The sequence below is a fragment of the Pristiophorus japonicus genome, unplaced genomic scaffold (genome assembly GCF_044704955.1).
Source record: "Pristiophorus japonicus isolate sPriJap1 unplaced genomic scaffold, sPriJap1.hap1 HAP1_SCAFFOLD_118, whole genome shotgun sequence".
In the NCBI taxonomy this organism is placed as follows: Eukaryota; Metazoa; Chordata; class Chondrichthyes; family Pristiophoridae; genus Pristiophorus; species Pristiophorus japonicus.
Genome location: NW_027250842.1, coordinates 912,800 through 934,580, shown reverse-complemented (window position 1 = coordinate 934,580; position 21,781 = coordinate 912,800). Strand labels below are relative to the sequence as shown.

General features: G+C 53.0%; 1 protein-coding gene across 1 annotated transcript in view; it reads right to left on the bottom strand.

The window, feature by feature from the left end:
• The window catches only part of srcap (Snf2-related CREBBP activator protein), a 117,529-nt gene extending 97,388 nt beyond the window's left edge, over positions 1-20,141 (bottom strand). Inside the window, exons 1-2 of the mRNA XM_070870171.1 lie at positions 20,041-20,141; positions 2,447-2,520 (exon numbers count right to left, since the gene is read on the bottom strand). Of these exons, the coding sequence (XP_070726272.1) occupies positions 2,447-2,520; positions 20,041-20,062 (96 nt within the window). The 5' untranslated portion in view covers positions 20,063-20,141. The remainder of the gene's footprint in view (positions 1-2,446; positions 2,521-20,040) is intronic.
• Positions 20,142-21,781: the final 1,640 nt, after the last annotated feature.

Here is a 21,781-nt window from a genome sequence, read left to right as displayed (position 1 = left end):
GTTGAGAAGGAATTTCTTCTCCGAGAGGTTGTGAATCTGTGGAATTCTCTGCCCAAGGAAGCAGTTGAGGCGAGCTCATTGAATGTATTCAAGTCACAGATAGATAAGATTTTTAACCAATAAGGGAATTAAGGGTTACGGGGAGCGGGCGGGTAAGTGGAGCTGAGTCCACGGCCAGATCAGCCATGATCTTGTTGAATGGCGGAGCAGGCTCGAGGGGCGAGATGGCCTACTCATGTTCTTAATTGCTTGGGGATTTGAGTATCGGAGCAGGGAGGTCTTACTGCAGTTGTGCAGGGCCTTGGTGAGGCCTCACCTGGAATAGTGTGTGCAGTTTTGGTCTCCTAATTTGAGGAAGGACATTTTTGCTATTGAGGGAGTGCAACAAAGGTTCACCAGACTGATTCCCGGGATGGCAGGACTGTCATATGAAGAAAGACTGGATCGACTAGGCTTATATTCACTGGAATTTAGAAGAATGAGAGGGGATCTCATAGAAACATAAAATTCTGACGGGATTGGACAGGTTAGATGCAGAAAGAATGTTGCCGATGTTGGAGAAGTCCAGAACCAGGGGTCACAGTCTAAGGATATGGGGTAGGCCACTTAGGACCGAGATGAAGAGAAACTTCTTCACTCAGGGAATTGTGAACCTGTGGAATTCTCTACCACAGAAAGGTTGTTGAGGCCAATTCGTTAGATATATTCAAAAGAGTGTTAGATGTGGCCCTTAAGGCAAAAGGGACCAAGGGGTATGGAGAGAAGGTAGGAGCGGGGTACTGAGGTGAATGATCGGCCGTGATCATATTGAATGGCGGTGCAGGCTCGAAAGGCCGAATGGCCTACTCCTGCACCTATTTTCTATGTTTCTGACTCCAGTACAGTGCTGATGGAAGTGCTGCACTGTCAGAGGTGCCTTCTTCCGGATGAGATGTTAAAGCAAAGCCCCATCTGCTCTCAGGTGAAAAAAGGCTTGCATTTATATCGTGCCTTTGACGACAACCGGACATCTGTGTAATTACTGTTGTAATGTAGGTGGACGTAAAAGATCCCATGGCACTATTTCTAAGAGCAACAGGAGAGTTACCCCGGTGTCCTGGGGCCAATATTTACCCCTCAATCAAGATAACATAAAAACAGATTATCTGGGTCATTATTACACTGCTGTGTTTGGGAGCTTGCTGTGCGCAAATTGGCTGCCGCGTTTCCCACATTACAACAGTGACTACACTCCAAAAGTACTTCATTGGCTGTAAAGCGCTTCGAGACATCTGGTGAGCGTGAAAGGCGCTATATAAATGCAAGTCTTTATGTTGATGGGGTTAGATGTGGTTGGGGTGGGAGGGGCAGCAGAGCTGGTCTCCAGTCGTCCTGGTTAACCCTCGCCACGGGACCAAGACCGAGCTCTGTCGAGCCCCGTGTGGTGGCTGGTGTGTAACGGTCACCCCACGTTACAACAATCCACGCACAGGCATCTCCCACCCTTCAGGATGTAGTTCGGGATCTGGAATATTAGGTCCTTCATTGAAACACTCGCGAACATATCCTTTTTTTGGCGTGGAAGCAAGTCATCCTCCGCTTCGAGAGACCGCCGATGGTGACGATAGGGGAAGAGACACGTGTGGACAAGTTGGGCCAAATTGCTCGAATCAGTGCTGTAAATACAATGCAATACCTGTTTCTGGTGTGCGTTGTAGTGTAGAGGAGAGCTGGTCTGCATCTTACACGCTCCTCCTCCACCACCGACACTCTCCGCGAGCTGCAGCGTAGCCAAGGTGGCGGGTACCTGCTGCAGGGCATGCTGGGTGCTGACCACATTCTGGACAGCCGGTCGCGGGGACGAGCTGTCCAGGTACTGGGTCCCCTGCTGACCCAGTCTCTGCTCGACGGCGCTGAAGAACACCCCACCTGCAGGGAGAAAAGAGGGTGGGGTGTTAGAGGTACAGCACGGGAGTTAGATACAGAGTAAAGCTCCCTCTACACTGTCCCCATCAAACACTCCAGGGCAGGTACAGCACGGGGTTAGATACAGAGTAAAGCTCCCTCTACACTGTCCCATCTCACACTCCCAGGGCAGGTACAGCACGGGGTTCAATACAGAGTAAAGCTCCCTCTACACTGTCCCATCAAACACTCCCAGGGCAGGTACAGGGGGTATGATACAGAGTAAAGCTCCCTCTACACTGTCCCCATCAAACACTCCCAGGGCAGGTACAGGGGGTTAGATACAGAGTAAAGCTCCCTCTACACTGTCCCATCAAACACTCCCAGGGCAGGTACAGGGGGTTAGATACAGAGTAAAGCTCCCTCTACACTGTCCCATCAAACACTCCCGGGGCAGGTACAGCACGGGGTTAGATACAGAGTAAAGCTCCCTCTACACTGTCCCATCAAACGCCCAGTCAGCCCCCCGACCCCCGGGTCAATGCCCTGCTGGATTCCTTACCTGGATGCCGTGCAGTATCCCCGTCTCCTTCAACGTATCCTTCCACGGTGTTGGTTTAAGATGCAACACTGGTCCTGCATCGCCAATCAGGAGTGGGGAAGAGCAGAAAATAAACCACGATCAGTTAAACAGCGACATTCTCGCAGAGTCTTTCTATCGCAGTTTACATAAACCCCAGAGCCCATTTAGAGTTAGTGTGTTCAGTTCTGGGCTCCGCAGTTCAGGAAGGACATTGGCCTTCGAGCAAGTGCAGCACAGATGCACCAGAATGACACGGGGACCAAAAAGTAAAACTTGGATTTCTGTAGCGCCTTTCACGACCACCAGACGTCTGTCTCAAAGCGCTTTACAGCCAATGAAGTACTGAGGTGTGATCTTATCGAAAGGTATAAGATTCTGAGGGGGGCTTGATAAGGTGGATGCAGAGAGGATGTTTCCACTGATGGGGGAGACTAGAACTAGGGGGCATAATCTCAGAATTCGGGGCCGCCCATTTAAAACTGAGATGAGGAGAAATTTCTTTTCTCAGAGGGTTGTAAATCTGTGGAATTCTCTGCCTCAGAGAGCTGTGGAGGTTGGGACATTGAATATATTTAAGAGGGAGATAGACAGTTTCTTGAGCGATGGGGGTGGGGGGGGAAGTGGAGCTCAGTCTATGATCGGATCAATGATCTTATTAAATGGCAGAGCAGGCTCGAGGGGCCGTATGGCCTACTCCTCTTCCTATTTCTTATGTTCTAAATATTTTTCGAAGTGTAATCACTGTTGTAATGTGCGAAACACAGCAGCCAATTTGAGCACAGCAAGCTCCCACAAACAGCAATGTGATAATGGGCAGATAATCTGTTTTTATGATGTTGTTTGAGGGGTAAATATTAGCCAGCACACCAGGGTAGAACTCCCCTGCTCATCTTCGAAATAGTGCCGTGAGATCGTTTCATTATCATAGGCAGTCCCTCAAAACGAGGATTTGCTTGCATGCCAAAAAAGGATGAGTTCACAGGTGTTTCAAATATTCCAGATCCCAAACTACATCGAAGGGTGGAAGATGCCTGTGGGTGGATTTTTTTAACGTGGGGTGACCCGTTGCACACCAGCCACCACACGGGCTCGACAGAGCTAGGTCTTGGTCCAGTGGCAAGGGTTAACCAGGACGTCTGGAGACCAGCTCTGCTGCACGGGCCTAGTACGCGCACATATCGCACAGTGTGGGCTGGGCCCCCGTGCTGCCCCTGGCCCCGAACTCATGCCTCTCTTGGGGTTCCGTTCGCATCTACCTGAGGGGGGCAGACGGGGCCTCGGTTTAACGTCTCATCCAAAAGACGGCACCCTCTGACAGTACAGCCAGCAGCCCCTCAGTCCTGCACTGGGAGTGTCAGCCTAGATTTGTGTTGCTCAAATCCCTGGAGAAGCTTGAACCCACAACCTTCAGACTCGGGAGGCGAGTGTGCGACCCACTGAACCACAGCTGACACAAAAAGGTTAAAGCCCCGACAGGTTGCACAGACTGGGCCTGCGTCCCTCGAGTAAAGATTATGGGGGCGATCTGATCCAGGTGTTTTCTGATTAAAGGAATTGCTCGTTCCGCTCTGTCTGCCCGATCCCCTTATCCCCTCTGGTGCGGGGAGCCCAGAATAAGGAGGTGCAATCTTAAAATGAGAGCAAGCCTGTTCAGGGTGATCTCAGTGAGCACTTCTTCACACTAAGGGCGAGAGGAAATAGAAACATAGAAAATAGGTGCAGGAGCAGGCCATTCGGCCCTTCGAGCCTGCACCACCATTCAATATGATCACGGCTGATCATTCCTTCAGTACCCCGCTCCTGCTTTCTCTCCATATACCCCTTTAGCCGTAAGGGCCACATCTAGCTCCCTCTTGAATATATCCAACGAACTGGCCTCAACAACTCTCTGTTGTAGAGAATTCCACAGGTTCACCACTCTCTGGGTGAAGAAGTTTCTCCTCATCTCGGTCCTAAATGGCTTACCCCTTATCCTTCGACTGTGACCCCTGGTTCTGGACTTCCCCCAACATCGGGAACATTCTTCCTGCATCTAACCTGTCCCGTCTGGAACTCCCTCCCCGCTTCCCCAACAAAGCTGTTGCAGCCGGGGAGTAATTTGTAAATTTCGAAACAGAGATTAATTTTTGTTGGGTAAGGATATTGAGGGGTACGGAACCACGGTGGGCCGATGGAGTCAAGATACAGATCAGCCACGAGCTCACTGAATGGCGTGGAACAGACTGGAATGGGCAAATGGCCAACTCCTGTACCTGTGTTGCTACGCCAGCGACACTCACATTCAGTCAGCTGTAGTTCAGTGCCTCGCACTCGCCTCTGAGTCAGAAGCTTGTGGGAAACAAGTCCCACTCCAGGGACTTGAGCACAAAGAAATCTAGGACTGACACTCCAGTCATCATAGGCAGTCCCTCAGAATCGAGGACGAGTCCTTAGGTGGCTGAACAGTCCAATACGAGAACCACAGTCCCCGTCACAGGTGGGACAGACAGACGTTGAGGGAAGGGGAGGGTGGGACTGGTTTGCCGCACGCTCCTTCCGCTGCCTGCGCTTGGTTTCTGCGCGCTCTCGGCGACGAGACTCGAGGTGCTCAGCCCCCTCCCGGATGCACTCCCTCCACTTAGGGGCGGACTGGTCTTTGGGCCCAGGGACTCCCAGGTGTCGGTGGAAATGTTGTACTTTATATCAGGGAGGGCTTTGAGGGTGGTCCCTTGTAACGTTTCCTCTGCCCACCTTTGGCTCATTTGCCGTGAAGGAGTTCAGAGGGCTGAGGGAGTGCTGCACTGTCGGAGGTGCCATCTTTCGGATGAGACATCTGCCCTCTATGGTGGACGTAAAAGATCCCAGGGCACTATTTCGAATTAGAGCAGAGGTGATCTCCCCGGTGTCCTGGCCAATAGTTTATCCCTCAATCAACATAAGCAAAAAAAAAAAATCTATTATCTGGCCATTATCACATTGCTGTTTGTGGGAGCTTGCTGTGCGCAAGTTGGCTGCTGTGTTTCCCACATTACAACAGTGACTGCACTCCAAAAGTACTTCATTGGCTTTAAAGCACATTGAGACGTCCGGTGGACATGAAAGGCGCCATGTAAATGCAAGTCTGTCTTTTTCTTTGAGAATGATTTTTTTTTTAAACTCCCTTTTTCCCAAATGGCCTCACGTTACGCTGTATAACTTGACACATTTCCATCGTGTCTTTTACCACGTCAGGACGTCCCGATACGCTTCACAGCCAATGAAGTACTTTTTGAAGTGTAGTCACACTGAAAGCAGGGAAATGCGGCAGCCAATTGGCACACAAGAAGCTCACACAAAAACAGCAATGTGATAAATGAGCAGGTCATGTTGTTCAGCGATGTTGGTAGAAGGATAATTATTGGGCCCGAGAACAGGGGATATCTCCCCTGCTCTTCCAATCGTGTTATGCAATTTTACATCTGCGCCCTCGGTTTAACGTCTCATCTGAAAAAGGGCACCTCCAACAGTGCGGCTCTCCCTCAGTACTGCCCCTCCGACAGTGTGGTGCTCCCTCAGTACTGCCCCTCCGACAGTGTGGCACTCCCTCAGTACTTCCCCTCCGACAGTGCGGCGCTCCCTCAGTGCTTCCCCTCCGACAGTGCGGCGCTCCCTCAGTACTGCCCCTCCGACAGTACGGCGCTCCCTCAGTACTGCCCCTCCGACAGTGCGGCGCTCCCTCAGTACTGCCCCTCCGACAGTGCGGCACTCCCTCAGTACTGCCCCTCCGACAGTGCGGCGCTCCCTCAGTACTGCCCCTCCGACAATACGGCGCTCCCTCAGTACTGCCCCTCCGACAGTGCGGCGCTCCCTCAGTACTTCCCCTCCGACAGTGCGGCGCTCCCTCAGTACTTCCCCTCCGACAGTGCGGCGCTCCCTCAGTACTGCCCCTCCGACAGTACGGCGCTCCCTCAGTACTGCCCCTCCGACAGTGCGGCACTCCCTCAGTACTGCCCCTCCGACAGTGCGGTGCTCCCTCAGTACTGCCCCTCCGACAGTACGGCTCTCCCTCAGTACTGCCCCTCCGACAGTGCGGCGCTCCCTCAGTACTGCCCCTCCGACAGTGCGGCGCTCCCTCAGTACTGCCCCTCCGACAGTGCGGCGCTCCCTCAGTACTGCCCCTCCGACAGTGCGGCGCTCCCTCAGTACTGCCCCTCCGACAGTGCGGCGCTCCCTCAGTACTGCCCCTCCGACAGTGCGGCGCTCCCTCAGTACTGCCCCTCCGACAGTGCGGCGCTCCCTCAGTACTGCCCCTCCGACAGTGCGGCGCTCCCTCAGTACTGCCCCTCCGACAGTGCGGCGCTCCCTCAGTACTGCCCCTCCGACAGTGCGGCGCTCCCTCAGTACTGCCCCCTCAGTACTGCCCCTCCGACAGTACGGCGCTCCCTCAGTACTGTCTCTCCGACAGTGCGGCGCTCCCTCAGTACTGCCCCCCCTCAGTATTGTTATCTCCGACAGTGCGGCGCTCCCTCAGTACTGCCCCCCCCGACAGTACGGCGCTCCCTCAGTACTGCCCCTCCGACAGTGCGGCACTCCCTCAGTACTGCCCCCCCTCAGTATTGTTATCTCCGACAGTGCGGCACTCCCTCAGTACTGCCCCCTCAGTACTGCCCCTCCGACAGTACGGCGCTCCCTCAGTACTGTCTCTCCGACAGTGCGGCGCTCCCTCAGTACTGCCCCCCCTCAGCATTGTTATCTCCGACAGTGCGGCACTCCCTCAGTACTGCCCCCTCAGTACTGCCCCTCCGACAGTGCGGTGCTCCCTCAGTACTGCCCCTCCAACAGTGCGGCTCTCCCTCACAGTACTGCCCTCCCACAGTGCGCGCTCCCTCAGTACTGGCCGCCCTCAGTACTGCCCCTCCGACAGTGCGGCGCTCCCTCAGTACTGCCCCTCCGACAGTGCGGCGCTCCCTCAGTACTGCCCCTCCGACAGTGCGGCGCTCCCTCAGTACTGCCCCTCCGACAGTGCGGCGCTCCCTCAGTACTGCCCCTCCGACAGTGCGGCGCTCCCTCAGTACTGCCCCTCCGACAGTGCGGCGCTCCCTCAGTACTGCCCCTCCGACAGTGCGGCGCTCCCTCAGTACTGCCCCTCCGACAGTGCGGCGCTCCCTCAGTACTGCCCCTCCGACAGTACGGCGCTCCCTCAGTACTGCCCCCCCGACAGTGCGGCGCTCCCTCAGTACTGCCCCCTCCGACAGTACGGCGCTCCCTCAGTACTGCCCCCCCGACAGTGCGGCGCTCCCTCAGTACAAACGCAGTGAGTACAATGAAGGGCAGGCACAACTTCAAGTTGGAGGGTATAACATGGCTGCAAGACAGGGAAGATAGGCAACATGGTAGCAGGGAAGTAGTAGCCTTCGTGATTAAAGGATCTCAGGGTTTTAAAGGCAGTAGGTGCAAACATCGCCAATGCCCCTACTATAATCTTCCAAAATTCTCAATTTGGGAACCGTTTCTTTCGATTGGAAAAATCTGCATCTCACTCAGCTATTTTTTTTTTATAAACGACTTCCATTCGAGAGGATTTGAGTATAGGAGCAGGGAGGTCTTACTGCAGTTGTACAGGGCCCTGGTGAGACCACACCTGGAATATTGTGTTCAGTTTTGGTCTCCAGTCTGAGAAAGGACATTCTTACGATTGGGGGAGTGCAGCGAAGGTTCACCAGACCGATTCCCAGGATGGCAGGACTGACATATGAAGAAAGACTGGATCAACTGGGCCTTTATACACTGGAGTTTAGAAGAATGAGGGGATCTCATCAAAACATAAAATTCTGACGGGATTGGACTGGTGAGATGCAGGAAGAATGTTCCCGATGTTGGGGAAGTCCAGAACCAGGGATCACAGTCCAAGGATAAGGGGTAAGCCATTTAGGACTGAGATGAGGAGAAACTTCTTCACTCAGAATTGTGAACCTGTGGAATTCTCTACCACAAAGATGTTGTCAGTTCGTTAGATATATTCAAAAGGGAGTGTGATGTTGCGCTTACGGCTAAAGGGATCAAGGGGTATGGAGAGAAAGCAGGAAAGGGGTACTGAGGTGAATGATCAGCCATGATCATATTGAATGGCGGTGTAGGCTCGAAGGGCCGAATGGCCTACTCCTGCACCTATTTTCTATGTTTCTATGATATAGCGCCTTTCACAACCTCAAGACATCCCAAAGAGCCAATGAAATTATTCTGAAGTGTAGTCACTGTTGTAATGTAGGAAACACGGTAGCCAATTTGGGCACAGCAAGCTCCCACAAACAGCAAGGTGATAATGACCAGATAATGTTTTAGTGATGTTTATTGAGGGATAAATATTTGCCCCAGGACACTGCAGAGAACTCCCCTGTTCTTTTACATCCACTTGAGGGGGCAGACGAGGACTCGTCGATAAACTTCCTCACCCCAAGGACGGCACCTCCGACAGTGCAGCATTACCTCAGCACTGGAGTGTCCGTCCAGATTTGTGTGCTCAAGTCTCTGGAGTGGGACGTGAAGCCACAACCATCTGACTCAGGTGCAAGTGCTACCCACCGAGCCATGGCTGATATAAAGACAAGGGAGGGAAACCAGGGCATTATAGACCGGTTAGCCTAGCATACGCTGTCGGGAAATTACTAGTCTGTAATTTAGGATAGATTGACCGAACACCTTGAAAATTCTCAGCTGATCAGAGAGCCAGCATGGATTTGTGAAAAGTCGGTCATGCATGACAAACCTGTTCAAATTTTTTGAAGAGGTGACATAGAAACATAGAAAATAGGTGCAGGAGTAGGCCATTCGGCCCTTCGAACCTGCACCACTATTCAATAAGATCATGGCTGATCATTCAACTTCAGTACCCCATTCCTGCTTTCTCTCCATACCCCTTGATCCCTTTAGCTGTAAGGGCCATATCTAACTCCTTTTTGAATATATTTAGTGAATTGGCCTCAACAACTTTCTGTGGTAGAGAATTCCACAGGTTCACCACTCTCTGGGTGAAGAAGTTTCTCCTCATCTCGGTCCTAAATGGCTTACCCCTTATCCTTAGACTGTGACCCCTGGTTCTGGACTTCCCCAACATCGGGAACATTCTTCCTGCATCTAACCTGTCCAGTCCCGTCAGAATTTTATATGTTTCTATGAGATCCCCTCTCATCCTTCTAAATTAGTGAATATAAGCCTAGTCAATCAAGTCTTTCTTCATATGTCAGTCCCACCATCCCAGGGATCAGTCTGGTGAACCTTCGCTGCACTCCCTCAATAGCAAAAATGTCCTTCCTCTGATTAGGAGACCAAAACTGAACACAATATTCCAGGTGTGGCCTCACCAAGGCCCTGTACAACTGCAGTAAGACCTCCCTGCTCCTATACTCAAATCTTCTCGCAAGGAAGGCCAACATACCATTTGTTTTCTTCACCACCTGCTGTACCTGCATGCCAACTTTCAATGACTGATGTACCATGACTCCCAGGTCTCGTTGCACCTCCCCTTTTCCTAATCTGTCACCTTTCAGATAATATTCTGCCTCCCTGTTTTTGCCCCCAAAGTGGATAACCTCACATTTATCCACATTATTCTGCATCTGCGATGCATTTGCCCACTCACCTAACCTGTCCAAGTCACCCTGCAGCCTCTTAGCATCCTCCTCACAGCTCACACCGCCATCCAGCTTAGTGTCATCTGCAAACTTGGAGATATTACACTCAATTCCTTCGTCTAAATCATGAATGTATATTGCAAGTAGTAACTAAAGTAGTGGACAGGGGAAATTTCCATGGATGTTATTTATATAGACTTCCAGATAAAGTCCCCCATGAGAGACAGTTAGCTAAAGTCGAAGCTCATGTAAATGAGGACGAATTATTGACCTGGTTAGGAAATTGATTGAGGGACAGGAGACAGAGCAGGGATAGGATAAAGGGCAGAATGTGACGAGTGGGAGTCACGCAAGGATCTGTGTTCGGGCCTAAACTGCTCACTTATTTACTCACGACTTATGATGGGATAGAAAGCCACATCGCCCAAGTGTGAGAGAAGCTATTTCTGCTGGTTGGGGAGTCTAGGACTGGCCGAATAATTAAGAGTCAGGCTTTTTTTTCAGGAGTTAAGTTCGAAAACACTTCTACATGCACAAATGGTGGTAGAAGTTTAGAACTCTCTTCCGCAAATGGCCATGTTAAAGTGGAGACTGATAGATTTGAGAGAATCAAAGGTATTAATGGATATGGGGCAACGGCGAGGTTAGGTCACAGATCAGCCATGATCTCACGGAATGGCGCAACAGGCTCCGGGGGCTAAATGGCCTCCTCCTGGTTCTATACTGCACCTCCGGCAGTGCGGCCCTCCCTCAGTACTGCCCAACAGTGCGGTGGTCCCTCAGCACCGCCCCTCCGACAGTGCGGCACTCCCTCAGCACCGCCCCTCCGACAGTGCGGCCCTCCCTCAGTACTGCCCAACAGTGCGGCGCTCCCTCAGCACCGCCCCTCCGACAGTGCGGCGCTCCCTCAGCACCGCCCCTCCGACAGTGCGGCACTCCCTCAGTACTGCCCCTCCAACAGTGCGGCACTCCCTCAGTACTGCCCCTCCGACAGTGCGGCACTCCCTCAGTACTGCCCCTCCGGCAGTGCGGCACTCCCTCAGTACTGCCTCTCCGACAGTGCGGCACTCCCTCAGTACTGCCCCTCCGGCAGTGCGGCACTCCCTCAGTACTGCCTCTCCGACAGTGCGGCACTCCCTCAGTACTGCCCCTCCGGCAGTGCGGCACTCCCTCAGTACTGCCCCTCCGGCAGTGCGGCACTCCCTCAGCACCGCCCCTCCGACAGTGCGGTGGTCCTTCAGTACTGCCCCTCCGGCAGTGCGGCACTCCCTCAGCACTGCCCCTCCGACAGTGCAGCACTCCCTCAGTACCGCCCCTCCGACAGTGCGGCACTCCCTCAGTACTGCCCCTCCGACAGTGCGGCACTCCCTCAGTACTGCCCCTCCGGCAGTGCGCCGCTCCCTCAGCAACGCCCCTCCGACAGTGCGCCGCTCCCTCAGCAACGCCCCTCCGACAGTGCGCCGCTCCCTCAGCACCGCCCCTCCGACAGTGCGCCGCTCCCTCAGTACCGCCCCTCCGACAGTGTGGCGCTCCCTCAGCACCGCCCCTCCGACAGTGCGCCGCTCCCTCAGTACTGCCCCTCCGACAGTGCGGCGCTCCCTCAGTACCGCCCCTCCGACAGTGCGGCGCTCCCGCAGCACTGGCAACCGGTGGGTGTTGGCCTGGGATACAGAGCCTGGAACCCAGCCTGTTAGGGCGAGTATTAAAGAGCGTTACAGCACCACACTGAAACAGGTTTGACTCCTGGAACCGGTTAGTGGGGCGAGGTAGAGTCTCTAGGGCAGGGACTGCAATTCACCACAGGTTAACAGATTTACAAGGTGTTCAAAATCATGGAATGGTCTTGTTACGGGGAAAGCTGTTCCCCAGTGACAGAACGGTCAGTAACGAGGGGTCACAGATTTAAGGTGGTTTACAAGATCCAGAGTCGAGGCAGCGAATAAAAAAATGCACACCGCAAGTTATGATTGGGAATGCACTGCCTGAAAGCGAGTTGGATCAATACTGCAGGCAAAAAAACATTACTGGGCTGTGGTGAAACAGCGGGAGGGGACAGAAATTAACTGGATAGCTCCACACACAGCCAGTACAAGCACCCGGGGCCAAATTACCTCCTTTTATACTGCATCTTTCTATGACTCATTAACCTCAATCTGAGCAGGGGTGGAGATTAAAAATATACCCTGTACCTGCCCGGAAGTGTTTGATGGGACAGTGTAGAGGGAGCTTTACTCTGTATCTAACCCCCTGTACCTGCCCTGGGAGTGTTTGATGGGACAGTGTAGAGGGAGCTTTACTCTGTATCTAACCCCGTGCTGTACCTGCCCTGGGAGTGTTTGATAGGACAATGTAGAGGGAGCTTTACTCTGTATCTAACCCCCTGTACCTGCCCTGGGAGTGTTTGATGGGACAGTGTAGAGGGAGCTTTACTCTGTATCTAACCCCGTGCTGTACCTGCCCTGGGAGTGTTTGATAGGACAATGTAGAGGGAGCTTTACTCTATCTAACCCATGCTGTACCTGCCCTGGGAGTGTTTGATGGGACAGTGTAGAGGGAGCTTTACTCTGTATCTAACCCCCTGTATCTGCCCTGGGAGTGTTTGATGGGACAGTGTAGAGGGAGCTTTACTCTGTATCTAACCCCCTGTACCTGCCCTGGGAGTGTTTGATGGGACAGTGTAGAAGGAGCTTTACTCTGTATCTAACCCCATGCTGTACCTGCCCTGGGAGTGTTTGATGGGACAGTGTAGAAGGAGCTTTACTCTGTATCTAACTCCGTGCTGTACCTGCCCTGGGAGTGTTTGATGGGACAGTGTAGAAGGAGCTTTACTCTGTATCTAACCCCCTGTACCTGCCCTGGGAGTGTTTGATGGGACAGTGTAGAAGGAGCTTTACTCTGTATCTAACCCCCTGTACCTGCCCTGGGAGTGTTTGATGGGACAGTGTAGAGGGAGCTTTACTCTGTATCTAACCCCGTGCTGTACCTGCCCTGGGAGTGTTTGATGAGTCTTGGACAACTGTGCGATACACACATCAGGTGATGCACCTCATTTGATATTTAAACAGTATTGCCGCCTGCACCAGGAGGGAACGGGGCTAACTATATATTTGTACAAAGCAAGGAAGTCCTGCATTTCTAAAGCGCCTTTGATGACCTCAACTCCCTGAAACACTTCAGAATCAATGAAGTACTTTTTAAAAAAAATGTCAGTGCTGTTGTAATGTCGGGGAAACAGCAGCCAAGTTGCACATAAGTTTGCACAAACTGCAATCTGACATTGACCGGATAATTTTAAGTGATGTTGGTTGACAAATTAGTATCGGCTTCGCCCCCTCCCTATCTCTATAACCCCCTCCCGCCCCTACACCCCTCCCTATCTCTGTAACCTCCTCCCGCCCCTACACCCCTCCCTATCTCTGTAACCTCCTCCAGCCCCTACACCCCTCCCTATCTCTGTAACCTCCTTCAGCCCCTACACCCCTCCCTATCTCTGTAACCTCCTCCAGCCCCTACACCCCTCCCTATCTCTGTAACCTCCTCCAGCCCCAACACCCCTCCCTATCTCTGTAACCTCCTCCAGCCCCTACACCCCTCCCTATCTCTGTAACCTCCTCCAGCCCCTACACCCCTCCCTATCTCTGTAACCTCCTCCAGCCCCTACACCCCTCCCTATCTCTGTAACCTCCTCCAGCCCCTACACCCCTCCCTATCTCTGTAACCTCCTCCAGCCCCTACACCCCTCCCTATCTCTGTAACCTCCTCCAGCCCCTACACACCTCCCTATCTCTGTAACCTCCTCCAGCCCCTACACCCCTCCCTATCTCTGTAACCTCCTCCAGCCCCTACACCCCTCCCTATCTCTGTAACCTCCTCCAGCCCCTACACCCCTCCCTATCTCTAACCTCCTCCAGCCCCTACACCCCTCCCTATCTCTGTAACCTCCTCCCGCCCCTACACCCCTCCCCATCTCTGTAACCTCCTCCAGCCCCTACACCCCTCCCTATCTCTGTAACCTCCTCCAGCCCCTACACCCCTCCCTATCTCTGTAACCTCCTCCAGCCCCTACACCCCTCCCTATCTCTAACCTCCTCCAGCCCCTACACCCCTCCCGAGGTCTCTGCACTCCTCCAATCCCGGCTTCTTGCGCAGCCCTCGATTTTCCGTCACTCCACCACTGGCGGACGTGGCTTCAGCAGCCTTGGAATTCCCCTCCCTGACTCTCTCCACCTCCTTTAAGTCACTTATTCAAATCTAACTCTTGGACCGAGCTTTTGGTCACCTGTCCCTGTATCCGTGTGCGGGGCTCTCAACTTTTATCTGATTGTGAAGCGCCTTGGGATGTTTTGCGACATTAAATGGCGCTATGTAAATGCACGTTGTGGGGCAAATTCAGCAACCAGGTCCGGCACATCACAATCCCACAAGCAGCGGGATGATTCTGCAAGCTATTCCCTGGAATAGAGACGGTTATGCGATGACTCGAATGAGCATTTCAGGATTTTGAAAGCTAGCGATAGGGTAGATAAGAGATAAAACTTTTTCCAACCGTGAGCAAGCCCAGAACACGGGGACACAACCTTAAAATCAGGGCCACACCATTCAGGAGCGAAGTTTGGAAACACATCTTCACGCAAAAGGTGCTAAAAGTGTGGAACCTTCTCACGTAAAAATCAGTTAATCATTTGAATCTGAGATCGATAGATTCTCGCCAGCCAGGGGCAATAAGGAATATGAAGCCAAGACAGGTGGATGGAGTTAAGCAATGGATCAGCCAAGGTCTCGCAGAATGGCAGACAAGCTCGAGGGGCTGAATGACCTTCTCCTGTTCCTATGCTGGAAGTGCGCGCTCCCTCAGTACTGCCCCTCCGACAGTGCGGCGTTCCCTCAGTACTGCCCCTCCGACAGTGCGGCGTTCCCTCAGTGCTGCCCCTCCGACAGTGCGGCGTTCCCTCAGTGCTGCCCCTCCGACAGTGCGGCGCTCCCTCAGTACTGCCCCTCCCACAGTGCGGCGCTCCCTCAGTACTGCCCCTCCCACAGTGCGGCGCTCCCTCAGTACCGCCCCTCCGACAGTACTGCCCCTCCGACAGTGCGGCACTCCCTCAGTACTGCCCCTCCGACAGTGCGGCACTCCCTCAGTACTGCCCCTCCGACAGTGCGGCGTTCACTCAGTACTGCCCCTCCGACAGTGCGGCGCTCCCTCAGCGCCGCCCCTCCGACAGTGCGGCACTCCCTCAGAACTGCCCCTCCGACAGTGCGGCACTCCCTCAGTACTGCCCCTCCGACAGTGCGGCACTCCCTCAGTACTGCCCCTCCGACAGTGCGGCGCTCCCTCAGTACCGCCCCTCCGACAGTGCGGGGCTCCCTCAGTACTGCCCCTCCGACAGTGCGGCGTTCCCTCAGTACTGCCCCTCCGACAGTGCGGCACTCCCTCAGCACCGCCCCTCCGACAGTGCGGCACTCCCTCAGCGCCGCCCCTCCGACAGTGCGGTACTCCCTCAGCGCCGCCCCTCCGACAGTGCGGTACTCCCTCAGCGCCGCCCCTCCGACATTGCGGCACTCCCTCAGTACCGCCCCTCCGACAGTGCGGTACTCCCTCAGTGCCGCCCCTCCCTCAGTACAGCCCCTCCGACAGTGCGGCACTCCCTCAGCGCCGCCCCTCCGACAGTGCGGCACTCCCTCCGTACTGCCCCTCCGACAGTGCGGCACTCCCTCGGTACTGCCCATCCGACAGTGCGGCGCTCCCTCAGTACTGCCCCTCCGACAGTGCGGTACTCCCTCAGCGCCGCCCCTCCGACACTCCCTCAGTACCGCCCCTCTGACAGTGCGGCACTCCCTCAGTGCCGCCCCTCCGACAGTGCGGCACTCCCTCAGCGCCGCCCCTCCGACAGTGCGGCACTCCCTCAGCGCCGCCCCTCCGACACTCCCTCCGTACTGCCCCTCCGACAGTGCGGCACTCCCTCAGTACTGCCTTTCCGACAGTGCGGCACTCCCTCAGTACTGCCCCTCCGACAGTGTGGCGTTCCCTCAGTACTGCCCCTCCGACAGTGCGGCGCTCCCTCAGCGCCGCCCCTCCGACAGTGCGGCACTCCCTCCGTACTGCCCCTCCGACAGTGCGGCACTCCCTCGGTACTGCCCATCCGACAGTGCGGCGCTCCCTCAGTACTGCCCCTCCGACAGTGCGGTACTCCCTCAGCGCCGCCCCTCCGACACTCCCTCAGTACCGCCCCTCTGACAGTGCGGCACTCCCTCAGTGCCGCCCCTCCGACAGTGCGGCACTCCCTCAGCGCCGCCCCTCCGACAGTGCGGCACTCCCTCAGCGCCGCCCCTCCGACACTCCCTCCGTACTGCCCCTCCGACAGTGCGGCACTCCCTCAGTACTGCCCCTCCGACAGTGCGGCACTCCCTCAGTACTGCCCCTCCGACAGTGCGGCACTCCCTCAGTACCGCCCCTCCGACAGTGCGGGGCTCCCTCAGTACTGCCCCTCCGACAGTGCGGCGTTCCCTCAGTACTGCCCCTCCGACAGTGCGGCACTCCCTCAGCACCGCCCCTCCGACAGTGCGGCACTCCCTCAGCGCCGCCCCTCCGACAGTGCGGTACTCCCTCAGCGCCGCCCCTCCGACAGTGCGGTACTCCCTCAGCGCCGCCCCTCCGACATTGCGGCACTCCCTCAGTACCGCCCCTCCGACAGTGCGGTACTCCCTCAGTGCCGCCCCTCCCTCAGTACAGCCCCTCCGACAGTGCGGCACTCCCTCAGCGCCGCCCCTCCGACAGTGCGGCGCTCCCTCAGCACTGCCCCTCCGACAGTGCGGCACTCCCTCAGCGCCGCCCCTCCGACAGTGCGGCACGCCCTCAGTACTGCCCCTCCGACAGTGTGGCACTCCCTCAGTACTGCCCCTCCGACAGTGCGGCACTCCCTCAGTACTGCCCCTCCGACAGTGCGGCGCTCAGCGCAGCCCCTCCGACAGTGCAACACTCCCTCAGTACTGAGCCTCCGACATTGCGGCGCTCCCTCAGCGCCGTCCCTCAGTACTGCCCCTCCGACAGTGCGGCGCTCCCTCAGTACCGCCCCTCCGACAGTGCGGCACTCCCTCAGTACCGCCCCTCCGACAGTGCGGCGCTCCCTCAGTACCGCCCCTCCGACAGCGCGGCGCTCCCTCAGTACTGCCCCTCCGACAGTGCGGCGCTCCCTCAGTACTGCCCCTCCGACAGTGCGGCGCTCCCTCAGTACTGCCCCTCCGACAGTGCGGCACTCCCTCAGTACTGCCCCTCCCACTGTGCGGCGCTCCCTCAGTACCGCCCCTCCGACAGCGCGACGCTCCCTCAGCGCAACCCCCCCACCACCTCCCCCAGGGAACACCCGATTCCGCCTCCCGCTCACAGCCTAACTGAAGACTTGGTCCAGTCGTACTCCTTGCTTCCAGCACCTGCCCCCGCAACCCCCCCCCCCCCCGCACACCCCAATCCACAACTACGCACTTCCCCCGCCCAAATCGCATTCAAATCCTACAGGAAGCTTCCCAACCCCAGGCCATGTCCAGACAAAGGCCTCGACTGAACAGGGAAACAACTGCAGAGACAGTAGAGAGAGGGGGTTGGAGGGGGAACAACATGCTGCAAACAAACCTCCATCACCCAGAAATCGGCAGCAAACCCCCCCCCCCCCTCCCCTCCCAACCAAAACTGCAAACATCCCGGAAAAGGAGCTAAGTGATATTATACGTTTGCAGATTAATATCCGTGCACTAGCATGATTCATCAACTAGACTGCCCTACACACACACACACATCATTACGCAGGGAAATCCTTGCAGGGAAAACAGCAGCGTTAAAAAAAAAATGTGGCAGTGGAAGCTCCCACGTTATATAAATTAGAGCAAAATCTTACACCCAACTCTACAAATCCCCATCAGTGGTGCAAATATAGGCAGGAATAAACTGATCGAAGGGCAGAGTGGGTGCAGGGGAAAGGGAGACAATTCAACAGCAATTGGAGGGAGAACAGGAAAAATGTATTACTTCAATTAAATCTCTGCAGAAGTGCTTTCAAATTACTGTATCAAATTTGTTTTAAGCCAACAGGGCGAAAGGCAACATACTGTGTTTCTTTCTTAAAAACACTTTTGCAGTAGTTTAATACACTGCTTATATTTTTGTTAAAAGTTCACAGCAAAATTCCTCGGTTATTCCTTTAAAAAAACATGCAAATTTTACTGAACACGAACAGGATATACAGGCGGGGGATAGAACAATTTCAGGAGTTTAAAAAAAACCCTGCACCTCCCTTTAAATGAATGCAATTTAACAGAAATTGCAGCAAACCAAATAGATGGTTTAAAAAGCAGATAAGATAGCAGTCAACAAGACAATCAATTTAAAAACACTTCCTGCGAGAGTTTTTGTTCACGATCTCACAAAACACATTTAGTGCAAAGACCAGGGGGGGGGGGGGGGGGAGAGAGAGAGGAGGGGGACCACCACTGGTTTTAAATTTAAACACAACTTTTTAAAAGAAATGCAGTCTAAAAATCACATTTGCGATTTTTTTTTTGAAAAGGAGGACATGGGAAACACGATGGCAAATGAGGATCTGGCTTTTGCTCGCTTGGCAGTTTCGTTTGTAATAAAATTGCAAAAATGTCTCTTCAATTAGGAAAGGACACATTTATTACAAAACAATTAAGACGAATGCATTTTTTTTTAAACTGCATTTAAAAACAATACATGTAAACTGCAGTTTAAGAAAAATGCTTAATGCATAAAGCTGAATTAGAGGGCATAAGATTTGCAATAATTGCAGAAATCTATTCAAAAAATGTGGAACACAAGCAAACTGCGTCTTAAAAAAAATGGGCTTTTTGCATGGAGCCAAACTAGAGGACATTATTTTACAAGACACTAAGATATTCAACAAATAACTGCAGAAATCTCTTGAAACACGTTTTAACAACAGCTTAATTAGGACAGTTTGTTTTAAAAATTCACATAATTGCAGAAATCTCAAATCTTTAAGCACACATGCAAAGTGCCTTTTAAAAGGGCTTACCGCAGAAAGCTAAATTAAGGCGGCACATTAAAAGGACTTGCAATTGAGAAAACTAGCCAATAAATTGCAGAAATCTAAAATCTTTAAGCAGACATGCAACGTGCCTTTTAAGAAAAGGGCTTAGTGCACAAAGTTAAATTAAGGCCGCACATTGCAATAGATAAAAACTAGCCAATAAATAATTGCAAAAATCTAAATCTTTAAGGAGACAGAAAGTAAAATTAAGGCGGCACAGTAAAAGACTTGCAATTGATAAAACTAGCACTTGCAATTGATAAAAACTAGCCAATAAATAATTGCAAAAATCTAAATCTTTAAGCAGACAGAAAGTAAAATTAAGGCGGCACAGTAAAAGACTTGCAATTGATAAAACTAGCACTTGCAATTGATAAAACTAGCACTTGCAATTGATAAAACTAGCACTTGCAATTGATAAAACTAGCACTTGCAATTGATAAAACTAGCACTTGCAATTGATAAAACTAGCCAATAAATAATTGCAAAAATCTAAATCTTTAAGCAGACAGAAAGTAAAATTAAGGCGGCACAGTAAAAGACTTGCAATTGATAAAACTAGCCAATAAATAATTGCAGAAATCTAAAAAAAAAAATTCTTTCAGCAATGTAAAGTGCCTTTTTTTTAAAAAAAAAGGGCTTACTGCAGAAAGCAATATTAAGGCGGCACATTGCAATGGATAAAAACCCTTAAATAATCTGCAAAAACGTGCAAAGCTGCGTTTTTTTTAAAAAAGAGGGAAAAAATAAAGACTGGCAAAAAAAAATATAATGACTCAGTAAACAAATGGCAGGAAACCTCTCTCCAAATGGACATTTTAAATTTTTCAACCAAAAATTAAAAAAAAAACTCTCTCAAAATGAATGCAAAAAAAAGTAGGTGCACACACACACAAATAAATGCAACAAACATTAACAGACCCACCCTGGAAATCCTTCGAGCTCATTTTTTTTTTAAAAAAAAGGAGGATTGAGTGAGCGAGAGAGAGAAAGGCTCCCTAATTTTTTTTTTGCACCATGTGCAATGGGGAGGACAAGAAGACACAAGGCCAAGTAGTCCAGGCGCTGACGTCAGCGGCCGGGAGAGGGGGGGGGGAGGTCAGAGGTCGCCGGAGCGGCCAGATGGGGTAAGCCGTTAGCAACCGCCGGCCAGCGCCCGCCATTATCTCTCTCTCTCGCTCCGCTCTCCTTCTTTATACACATATATATTAACAAAAAAAGGGCTCCATCCGTCCGCTGCAGCAACCCGACGCTTCATCATTCCCCTCCCTCCTCCCCCCCCGATGCTTTGCGCCATCTTTGAATCGGCTCACCTCCCGCTGACAGAAAGGAGGAGGAGGAGGCGGGACAAAATGGAGGCGGGGCGCCCCCCCCCCGCCGCTCTCTCTCCCCGGCCGCCCGGCCCGGCCCGGTTGATTGATGATTTTTTTTTTTTTCCTTTCACCTCCCCCCCTCTCTCCTTCCTTCTTCCTTCTTCCTTCCCTCTTTCACACACACACACACAAAAAAAAAAATCACCCTTCCAGCGGCGCCATCCGTCTCCGTCAGGGCCCCCGCCGTTCTTTTCGTCTCCGTTCCGTTGAGAGGGGGGGAGGGGGAGGGGGGGGGGAAAGGGAGAGGGGGGGAGAGGGAGGGAATAAAAAAATAAATTAAAAAAGCCCGCTCTCCTGCCCCCTCTCTCTCTCTCTCTCTCGCTCGCTCGCTCTCGCACGGCCCGGGCTTTTTTGCGCGTCAAAATGGCGGCGGGCCGGCCCAGACCTCGCTTTCAGCCCCGCCCGGCTGGCTGGCTGGCTGGCCCCCAAACCTCTCGCGAGACTTCCGGCGGTGGTGCCGCCCCCCGCGCGCCCGCCCTCTTCCCTGTGCATTCTGGGACATGTAGTTCTTTTTTTTTTTTTCCCCCACCACCACAGCCTCTCTGAGAAACTCTTTTAGAGTTTATCTGTAAAACATAAAACATTAAACCGTGCCACCCGCCCTTGGATGACACAGCAGACATTTACAAGGCCCCCTTTTTTTTTTGGTTTTTTTTTTTGGGGGGGGGGCGCTAAAATCAAATTTTTTCCGGTGCCCCCTATAAAAGGGGAGGGGGACACTAAAAGCACCGGCAATTAAAACAAATTAAACTTTAAAAGGTAAAATCGAATTAAAATTTGGTTGCCGGGCGTGACGATGCACTCCAGTCCCTCCGGTGCCCACCTCTCGCCTCTCTGAGAAACTCTTTTGAGTTTACCTGCGAAAACATAAAACATTAAACGGTGCCACCCGACCTGGGTGACACTCCAGACATTTACAAGGCCCTTTTTTTTTCCCCCCTTTTTTTGTTTTTTTTGTGTTTTTCTTTTTTTTTGGGGGGCACTAAAATCACAATTTTCCCCAGTGCCCCCTATAAAAGGGAAGGGGGACACTAAAAGCACCGGCAATTAAAACAAATTAAACTTTAAAAGGTAAAATCAAATTAAAATTTGGTTGCCGGGCGTGACGATGCACTCCAGTCCCTCCGGTGCCCACCTCTAGCCTCTCTGAGAAACAGAGAAACAAAAGGTGCAAGCAGCAGGCCGTTCAGCCCCTTCGAGCCTGCACCGCCATCTCAATGAGTTCACGGCTCAACATGCAACTTCAGTACCCCCCCCCGCTTCCTGCTTTCTCGCCATATCCCTTGATTTCCA